Source organism: Anarrhichthys ocellatus, unplaced genomic scaffold (genome assembly GCF_004355925.1).
Source record: "Anarrhichthys ocellatus isolate YVR2014 unplaced genomic scaffold, GSC_Weel_1.0 scaffold24, whole genome shotgun sequence".
Classification (NCBI taxonomy): Eukaryota; Metazoa; Chordata; class Actinopteri; order Perciformes; family Anarhichadidae; genus Anarrhichthys; species Anarrhichthys ocellatus.
Window position 1 is genome coordinate 5,999,603 of NW_022280054.1, and position 10,883 is coordinate 6,010,485.

The 10,883-nt window shown below is 41.9% G+C and overlaps 1 protein-coding gene across 1 annotated transcript in view; it reads left to right on the top strand.

Moving 5' to 3' along the window:
• The window catches only part of dner (delta/notch-like EGF repeat containing), a 45,214-nt gene that overhangs the window by 30,515 nt on the left and 3,816 nt on the right, over positions 1-10,883 (top strand). The window contains exons 5-8 of the mRNA XM_031860701.1: positions 1,545-1,693; positions 2,523-2,676; positions 3,408-3,521; positions 8,909-9,142. Coding sequence (XP_031716561.1) covers positions 1,545-1,693; positions 2,523-2,676; positions 3,408-3,521; positions 8,909-9,142 — 651 coding nt within the window. The remainder of the gene's footprint in view (positions 1-1,544; positions 1,694-2,522; positions 2,677-3,407; positions 3,522-8,908; positions 9,143-10,883) is intronic.

Genomic DNA, 10,883 nt, shown 5'->3' on the forward strand with positions numbered 1-10,883 from the left:
GAGAGAGAGAGAGAGAGAGAGAGAGAGAGAGAGAGAGAGAGAGAGAGAGAGAGAGAGAGAGAGAGAGATGACATTGGGGAGTTAAATCAGAGGGGTGGAAGGATAATGGAGGGTGGGAGAGAGGAAGAGTCAGATAAAGAGGGAGGAAGACGGGGGAAGAGACGGCAAAACAGAAAGGGATTAAAGAGAAAGACAGGATGCAGAAGGAGGGAGGACTGAAGGTCAAACTGCAAGAGGAAGATGCATGCAAAGCATCAGTAAGGAGGGAGGAGCACAGTGACGTTGCATTTCCCTCTTCACACGTCACTGGATCTGAATGTTGGCGATGAGCTTTCACAATCTGATGGAGCGGTGACTCTGCAGGTGCAATGACTGGATGTCATTGGGCTGACGATCGTTTGGTCAGGGGTGACAGAGAAGCATAAGTCGTTTTGTCGGGCCTTCTGATTGGCCGAGGAGACTGCATCGTCAAAGTCTCGTCATTGGTGGACTCGCAGCTCATTGGCTCACGTCAGGCTCTAAAAAATGGCAGTTGATATTCACTATGTGGCTATTTTTATCCAAGCGGCCATATCGCTGTCTGCTTTGATTGAAGATATAATGAGAGATGTTCTGAACTTCTAGACCCAGAGAGACAAGATGTAGAGGCATGCACTCTATTTCAGTCACAATGAAGAGCTGCCTGCATCAGTTCTTTAACACCTTTAGCCACATGGGGCTTAATTGTTTTTTGGCAGCAAGGTTTACTTTAGGGAGGGAGTTATTTAAAATATGTCCTAAAGCATCTTCAAGAGTCTACAGCCATGCTAGCTGCTCTTTGAGGCTGTGCATAGGCAGCTAAATGCCAAAATGCTCACAATGACAATGCTAAGATAGTGATATTTAGGAGGTATAATGTTTATCATGTTCACCATCTTAGTTTAGACTGTTAGCATCCTAACATTGCTTATTAGCACTAAACACCAAGTACAGCCAGGGCTAATGGGAAGGTCATAAGCTAAGCAGGTCCTAAACCAAAGTAATGGATACATTTAAACTTGATGATGGGACTATGAAAAGTCAGGGAATCACCAAAGTTAATAAATGAATAAGAGGGACATGAATGACCCAAATGTCATGGCATTTCTTTCAATAGTTATAGACATTTCACTCAAAACCACAAATGACAACCCCGTGGTGGCGCTAGAGGAAAAGTCAAGGGAAAAGATAATAGGATCCATCCTCTGGGGACCATGAATGTCTGTATAAGACTCATCCAATAGTTGTGGAGACGGTGGTTGTCCAACCGACAAACCATCATTGCCATCCCTAAAGCCACGCCGCTAGAGCAGGTCAAATCAAAGCACATTTTAAAACGCTGTTTGATTGCATATTCTTCGAATAAACCTCGCAAGAATTAAGACATTTTCTTTACAAAGACATGGGGCTCATTTATTTCATACTATCGGCCTATATGCATTACATATTTATTATAAAATGTAATGAATGAATGAATAAAAATGCCACGTGAATAGTTTAAAAGGCCCTCAACTCCTCTGTGATAGGTGTGCTGCGTGTGGGCACCCCCACAGCCCCGGAGGTCACCCTGCGTCTCAACCTGACGGTGAAAGCCAGCAGCTGTGTGGAGCCCGGCAGCAGCTTCAGTGACCCTCAGTGCTCCGGGAAAGGCAAATGTATCACACAGCCCTCCGAGGTGAGAAATGATGTTTCTTCTCATGAAAACAAAACATAAGCGAATGAAGCTGAAAGGCACAGGAGAAAGTTCCAGCATCCAGATGCTTGCAGCTCACTTCACACCTTACATAACAAGAATGCATCTGCACATCAAACAGAAGAAAACTTTCCATTTTAATTCAACCCAACATTATCACTGCAGCTGCAAGCATTGTGTCCAGCGCATGTTGATCATTATTCACAAAAGTGTAGGAGAAAAAAAAACTTTTCCCATGATTTCACTTCGCAGAGAGCAATGCAGAGCACAACAGAAAACAAAAGAACCCGAGTCAGAATCGTACAGAGCAACACAACGCAATGCCACAGATTACAGCAATGCAACATGACATATGTTTAGCAGTAGGGAATCACAGTTTCATTCATTTTGTGATCAAAATGCATGCGAGTCTCGGGTCTGGTATAGCCGCACCCCTGACGAAGGAGAAGAAGAAGGAACCACCAGAGACCCTCCCCTCTACATCCATACATTGAACTTAAAGAAACCTAAAAAAAAACCCGAACTAAAGTAGAAAAATAGAGGGAGGTGTTGCAGACACCATTTCACGGTTTCTCTCTTTTTATCATTATCGGGAAATTATTTATTTAACTGTGTCTCGGCTGCTTGTTAGTGCATTGTTATGTTTCTGAATAATTTTACAATGTGCAATCTCATTATTTCTGTTTCACAAGATTTTTTTCCTGTCATCGCTATCTCCGGTCGTTTCACCTTCAAGGCTCGTTGATTTGACTTGAGAAATGTATGTGTGTGTGTGTGTGTGTGTGTGTGTGTGTGTCTGTGTGTCTTGCAGAGCACTTTCTTCTGCGAGTGTGAGGACGGCTACACTGGAATCTTCTGTGAGGAATTCGATGCCTGCCACCGCCGACCTTGTCACAGCAACGGCACCTGCACCGACGTTAGACAGGGGGGTGAAGGACGCAACTTCACATGCGCCTGCCCACCAGGTGTGTGTGTGTGTGTGTGTGTGCGTGTGTGTCACGCTGGATGCTTTCAAACACAGACAAAGCTGTATACACATGTGCATAAGGCTAGATGAATAGTCTCAGCCTTGCTAAGGTCTTGGTTTGTTTAGAGCTGTGTGATGTAAAAACTGGAACCCTCTCTCGTTGTTTCTCTGAATAAGAGCACAGGAACAGAGATGAGATCGTGTTGAACCTTTAACCTTGTCAGATTTATTTATGGGCAGGGACTTGAAGCGTAGGAAGGTAAATGTCGGAGGTGACCGCTGATTGCCTGTCATTCCCCATTAGGGAACTGTGCTAACAAGCAGTGTGGGCAGCTGACCGGAAAAATTAAACAGGAAACAGAAGATGCATACAGAGAAAAGTCAGCTCAAATTGGTGGATTTTGTGGACATTAATGATAATTCTGTATATCTTTAGTTCAATCCCCATTAGTTGCCTCTCTTGCTGGGGTTCCCCAAAAAAATCTTTGCAATAAACCAGATTTGCATGCAAGTAAAAAACAATCGTTCATAACTCAAACATTTTAAAAGTAAGTAAAAAATAGCAAAACACTTAAAGTCCAGCTTTTGAATTCCTGTCATGACTTGGCTGTTTATTAGTAGTTGATTTTGTTTCGCTCAATATTAAACAGATCACATTTAGCTGCATTTGACTGAATATAATGAAATAAATCAAGTAGTAGTCGTGATTATAAACTGTGTTTTTCTCAGGTTATGAAGGGGAGCGCTGCCAGTTGCTGGTTGACCACTGCCTCTCTCAGCCCTGCAAGAACGGAGCCACTTGCTTCAGCAGCTTGGCCGGGCCCCGGTGCTATTGTCCCGAAGGTAGGAATCAAATTTATTGACATTTTTTAATATATTTTTTAATCTTTATTTGCTTTCTGGGTTTTTTAAATAGATATGAGTGCACAGTATTATAATTTTAAAATGAAAATTTAATATACACATTACGCAAGCCTTTCTGACAAAATCCGACAGCTTGTGATGTTTGTGTTTCTATGTGAAAAAACAAACGCACAGAGGGGAACATATAGACAGAAAAAGTGCATTTTTCAGCTGTCTGATTCCAGTTATTATACACCCTGTGTGTCTGTTTAACAGTATCTGTGCCACTGAGATGCTTAATTTAAACCTTCCTTCTCTATCCTAATTAGTTCTCATAGCCTCAGCGACCTGCATCAGCCTCTCTGGGGAAATCTGTGACTGTAAAACTGCATTTCTCAATAAGAGTGCACTAGTTTGTGATTAACGTACACCACATATGGGCAACGGTGTATCCGGAGTGTATATTCACTCTTAGAACACAGGGGAAACATTAGATAACAATGGGCCCCGGCCACATAAATAAAGAAACAGCAGATGGATGTAAAAGCTGGCGGGAAGGTTGTTTCATTGTTCCAGGTATAGCTCCCAGCAGTCAGTTCATTCTCGATCTGTGGGAGGTCTCACTCACACTGCAACACCTGACTGAATTGGTAATCTGCAGCTGCCAAGAAAAACAAGGTCTCCAATGAGGGAAGTAATGAAAATACTTACGTCACAAGTGGTGGATTATGAATTAAACGAGAGAAAAGGCGGTGAAGACCATGCCAGCACGTCTATATTAGTGCTGGGAGACTGTTGAAAGAGGGCTTTTAAAGATTTCTTCAGCTTATTGGATAATTCTGGGTCCGAGACACCTTTTGGACAAATTACCTCTGAGCATTTATTTTTCATGTATAGCAGCACGGTAAATCAATATGTCAAACTGCCTCGGACCATTTCTTTTTGTTTAATAACCAAAGTGACTAATACAGCATTTAGGAAAACATGTCCAGCTTTGCAATATCGCAAACCATTTAACCATAGGTCTTTTTCATACAAGACATTTTGAGATGTCACAGTAGGAAAAGCACAGCAGTATAAATAATGAAATGAACGAGTCCTGGTATTGTGCATGCTGGCTCACTGTCACACTGTCATGGCTTACTAATGATGATCAAGTTTGTGCTGAGAAAGTGATTTCATGTTGCCGTATGAATAGTTTGAAATATTTAGGCAGTTTGTTTGGAATAAATATAGAACGTCAAATCAATTTTATTCATATAGCCCAATATCACAAATCACAAATTTGCCTCGAGGCTTTACAATCGGTACAGCAGACAAACCCTCTGTCCCTGGACTGTCACTTCGGATAGAGAAAAAGCCCCTACAGGAGGTACACTGAGGAGGGATTCTTCTCCCTGGACGGACAGACAGTAATACATGTTGAAAAGAATAATAATCAAATCAAAAAAAGTAAAACTTCCAAGATTAGCAGGAATATAATCAACCAGAAAAAAAAAGAAGAGCTCCACTCATAAAAACTCTGAATGGGAAATCCATAGAAGAGGATGTCTCAGAATGGCGCACGCTGTTTAACAAATTATGAATCAGTACTTGAATCAGAATGCTGAACAACACTCGCACACTCCTGCAAGAAAACACACACACAGCATCAAGAAAGTCTTTTAATAAATCTGTTCATTCAGTCACACTGTGCATCATGAGGACGAGTAAGGTTGAGGTGAAGGTTCAGGACCACGGCATCATCACACCACGGCATCATTTGTCTGTTAAAGAAAGTGTAGTGTTTATGTTGTGGGTTGGGTAGGACTTCAAGGAAGAGATAAAAAAACGACTTGCATCTATTCATAGGAGACAAAAACAAGTTTGTGTGTGTTAAAGGAAGCACACAGAGATGAGCAGAGATGTGCTTCCATACTGACGAACACATCAGGGGAGGATTATTTAAATGTAAACAGCCTTCGGGCAAATAATCAAAAGTAGAAGGTAATGTTTTACATCAGAATGTGTTTATTTTTTTAACATGAGTACTGTAAAGGTGATACTTTAGAGTATTGTTTCCAAGTAGAAGAGAACATTTCATCTTGTATCAAAAAAAGATTTCATTACAATTCCAAGTCCAAGTACGTATCTCTTGTGTAAAACCTTTCATTATGTAAAACGGGGAGAGATACCAAAGAGAGAGGAGAATACAAAATGTGTTAAAAAGTTTGTTGTTCCTCAAGCGTTCATTCCAAGTCCTTGTCTCTCTGTTTGCAGCAGAAGTCACAAGTTCAGTCACAAGGACGGAAAAGAGTAGATGCTTCACAGTACATAATAATTAGGAGTTGATTTATACAGTAGTGTCCTCCACAGGTAAAGAAATGTAAGCACACTCAGACAGCCAAATGAACAGGCACAGAGACACAGAGGCACAGATACAGGTCTACCCTCCCACCCCAATAAATTACATCTCCATGTTGACTTGCAATGTCCCAGCACAGACGGAAGCAATAAATACAATGATGGACGGCATGACAACTGTCGCAGATGTCATCATAGATGCATCGACTCTGTGATCACTGTGAGAGCAAAAGCTGTATTTTCATTTGCTACATCACAAGGGAGGCAGCGATGTTAAAATAGATTCACCCTGCCGGAAAAGAAGGTAATATTTGTTTCCCTGTCAACAGCATATCTAAATAAATAAAGAACAGCTTTCCCGAGAGATATACAAACTAAATGGACTCTGGATGTCTAAATGGAAGGGATGTTTACAATTTAACATAAAAAATAATTGTATTTGATATAAATAATTGTATAATCTGACATTTAAGGTCTCTACTCTGACTGCCTTCCATTTTTTTCTGTCAGTTCAAAGTAAAGTGATGAAGAACTAAAATCTGTAGGAATACCATTTAAAAATTAGATTTTCACAAGATGTGCTCAAGTAAATTTTGCACTCTCACTCCTCATCAGAGACTGCCACACATTGTTAACTTTCTTTCACTTACACACACACAGACACACTTATACGCACTGACAGAAGAGGAAGTGTGCGTGTCAGTACTGTGACTGCCTCCAGTCAGAACCATCAGGGCGGGGGGGGGGGGAGTGAGCGAGCTGGCTAAATTTAAACTGTTAATGTTGGCAGGTTTGAATGCCGGCAGCAGAAATGAACAGACACCTCTATGTCAGCCAGGTCCCATGTTACTGTGTGTGTGTGTGTGTGTGTTTCTGTGTGTGTGTGTGTGTGTTTGTGCATGTTTGGATAGAAATGTAGACAAATAAACAGAAACCGTTTGAGCTCAAGAGGTGGAAATTCTTTGGCAGAGCAAAGAAGCTAAACACTGTGGAAAGCAAGGGATTCAACAATGACAGATTAAATACAAATCATGAAATTAAATGTATGCAAGAAGGTGTCTAAGTGTGTGTGTGCGCGGGCTAGCATCTGTGTGGTTTGCAAGTGTGGGGAAAGGGAGAGGAGACGAGGAAGGAGTGCAAAAGGAACAGAGAGAGAAAGAGAGAGATTTGGGTGAGATGTCTGCTGCAGATTACTCTTGCCTCTCTGCTGTTGAATGATACATGTCCTCCTCACCCAGTGAAATAAAGTCTCGCAGATCAATGGATGCTTGAGATTTCTTCATTAGCTCAATGGAGTGTGCAGTCAGCACAGGGGTTTACTACGGTGTTACTGTAAATCAGAGAAGCCACTGTATATTACTGCGAGGTGTATACATGTACAGAGGAGTCTTTTTTCCGCTCTGCAGTACAGTAGCTGCTCTCATGGGGAGGTGAAGACAGAGGGGGAGAAGGGCTTGAAGAAAAGAGGGAGGAAGTTATTTTTAGACGAGGAGGTGAGGTGAGAATAGCAGAGGCTCGCATGCTAATGAGTGGTGGTGTGTTGACGCCACTGGTTTCTTCTTCACGTCCCGTCACCCCACAAAGACGGTAAAAAGCACGACAGAAACACCACCACTCTCCTTTTAACACAATAGTTTAGTCGTTCCTGTCAACAGCAAGAATTCATTTTCTGTTCAGCTGCTTTCACGATCTGTTTTTGTCTTTAACAACGAGGAGGAAGGCATAAAACAAAAGAGCATGATGTGGTTTGGGGTAGTAGATGATGACAGATCCAAATCACGTGCTGTATTTTTCTCAGTATATTATCTTTTATCAGTGCCTTCGCTCTCCCCACACTGGCTTCTCCAAAGTCGTTAGGCAGTCATTAAAAGAATAGTTTCACATTTTGAGAAAGACCTATATTCGCTTTTCCCCCTGAGAGTTAGATGAGATATATGATATATCAATCATATACATATAATATGAATCTACAGCAAACCGGTTGTTCCACTAATTCTGTAAGTAAGGGGAAACGGCTAATCTGGCTCTCCGACAGCACGTAACTCCCCCAAAATGTTTCCGTTCATGTTCATGTATGAATTAAACAAATGAGGTCCAATGTGTTGTTTAGTGAATTTAATAAGTGCTGATAGGCGTGCAGTATTTCTAAACTTTGGAAGAAGCCAGTCTAGCTGTTTCCCTGCTTCCAGTCTTTATGCTAAGCTAAGCTAATTGCCTCCTGGCTGTAGATTCATATCCTACTAAACAGACATTAAAGGGGTGTCAATATTATCATCTAACTCAGCAAGAATGATTATTAGTGTGTTTCCCAAAATTACTTAAAATGTCTAAAAGAGATAAGTCAATAACATAATTATTGTGACAGGCCTATCTATGTGGAATAAATTACTGGTTGTGCAAGCATAACATTTTGTGTCTGAAGTTTGTGCACATATTTTGTGTACATAATTTTACTCCCTCGTGCTTTGCCACGAGATTTAATTAAGGCACCCACACTGAATGAAGCACGTGTGCATCGCTTAAGTTAAGTGGCTTACAAAACATCCAGTGCAGACTCTACCTTAAATTAAAGACATAAAAAAATCATATTTTGAGTTTGTGTAAATGATAAAACTCACTCTACCTCCAAGTCCAAAGGTCTTTGGGTGCCCCTGAAACCCACAGACGTGTCTTTTTGAGCCTATTTGCATTAAGAGGCAGTCTTAATAATAAACAGAAGAGTCCATGCCAAAGTGGATGTCACATATTGCACTGCACCACCTGATCTACACTAACTCAACCCCTGCTGTGCCACTCTCCCCACCTTGTTGCAAGTGGTTTCATTTGAAGCCTTGAAATGACCAAATTAGAGAAGGGTTACATCTGCAGTGTTGGCAATAGGGCTGCTCTTGCACCTCAGCTCTGTTGCTTAATGTTTTCTAGTTGATAAGGGAACCAAGTTTTCTTCCAGGCATATGAGGACTTTCATTATTTTTGTGCTGGTTCCCCATGATTTTCTCTCTATTTTTCTCTCTGTATATATCACACCTTCTCCTCTCTTGCAGGCTACCAGGGGGCCACATGTGAGCAGAAGGTGGACCCGTGTGCCTCCGGCCCCTGTCACAACAACGGGACATGCTACGCCCAGGGTCCCGGCCCCATGGGCTTCGGCTGTAGCTGCACAGCAGGCTTCACCGGCCCGACATGTGCTCAGTTGGTGGACTTCTGTGCCCTAAACCCCTGCGCCCATGGGGTCTGCCGCAGCGTGGGCAACAGCTACAGGTGTCTGTGTGTCCCAGGTGAGCGGTTTAGTAGTAGTAGTAGGTTTGCAGAAAAGGTTCAGGGTACTGATGGCAGCTGATGTCATGCTGCTCACCTTGTTTTTAGTTATTTGTTGAACAGTATCTGCTGAATAAAAAGGGCATCTGTTATAGGACTTTGCAACTCTTGCCAATTTTCTACATGTCAATGTCACATGCTACATGTGCCATTGGACTGGATAGAGTCTGAACCTACTTTCAAGATACAGTTAGTTTGAGTGTTTGTGCTGCAGGAGTCTTACAGAAGGACTGTTGGTTGTAAAGAGATCCTGAACTGAAGTATTTTGTTCATGCTAAAGATGACAGCCTGTCAACCTTTTTCCCCAAAGCTTCCCCCGTCACAGCTGATCCACCCTGACTCCCCTCTCCACAAATGTTAAAGAAAATCCTAGAGGAAACCGTCAAATGAAACCTGTGGTGCAGGTTGTATGTCAAGCAGGAATAGATTATATCCCATCACACATGATATTGGGAGATACTTTAAACAATCAGGAGCCAAAGAAACCTGATCAAGACAAGACTTACCACTTGGACTTTCCATCACACAAATTGTTTATATAAGTCACTTCCAACAGAAGCTATTGTCTTCGGACCCCTGATCCCTCGGACCCCTTGTGCTCGATACGCTCATTCAAAAATCCACCCACAGCTATAAGATACCTTGTGAATCCATCACAACTCTAAATCTGGCTTTACAACCAGCACATAGAGCTTAGTGATGAGTGGAAAGACGGTGACTTCTAGCATGAGCTCAGACTCAAGAGTTGCAGTAAATATCGTCTGGGGGAATGATGAGTTATCTTTAGACGGGACAATTGCGGCGCTTGCATCGATGCCTCTGTGATGAAATCATTTGAGTGGAATGATGACTTATCATTATCCACTGTCTTGCAATTACCTTGCTGGGATGGAGAAATAGATGACTTACCCACTGGCCCATAAACATCATTTGAAACTTTGCCCTTACTGCTCTCTGTTTATATCATCTGTCAGTCAGATGTATAAGCCATTCACCATCTGGATCTCTCAGTCAATTCTCCCATTCTTACATTCTCTTTGTTGTCTCTCTTGCTTCAACCAGGATGGTATAGACATATCAGACGAATTGCCACAGAGCCGTTCTTTCCCTTATTGATGTGTATTTTAAATGATGTATGAGCTTTTTTCTAGCTCTTTTTCTAACCTGAGAAACAGTTTCCTAAATATTTCCGTTATTTCTTGAGTCCATAATCCCTCCGTAAGTCATGTTCTTTGTGTTTATTCAAATTCCTTCACTCTTGCTCTGTCACGGCATGCAGAGCAGTCGTCCGTTGCTTTCCAATTATTCAGATATCTTTTTTTCTTCCCCACAGCCTGAGTCTTATTCTTTTTTTTATTTTGCATTTCTTTCATATTTTTTCCTTCTTCTACGTGTCCCTTTGTCCTTCCTTGTCTTTATCTTCCTGCCGTTTACGTCACCTCATTCCCCTTTCATCATCTGTTGTCTGGTTGTCATGGTGAAGTGTGTGTATGTGTGTGTGTGTGTGGGTGGGGGGGCTCGCAATCAATTACCTGTGTCTGTGACTATGCCAGTTAAGCAGATGCTGCCATCCAATCAAATGTCTCCACTCAGACCTCCCTGTCTAATGGGATTGGTGAAATGGGCGATTTGTAATTAGCAGACATTACAGTGAACACACACACACACACACACACACACACACACACACACACACACACA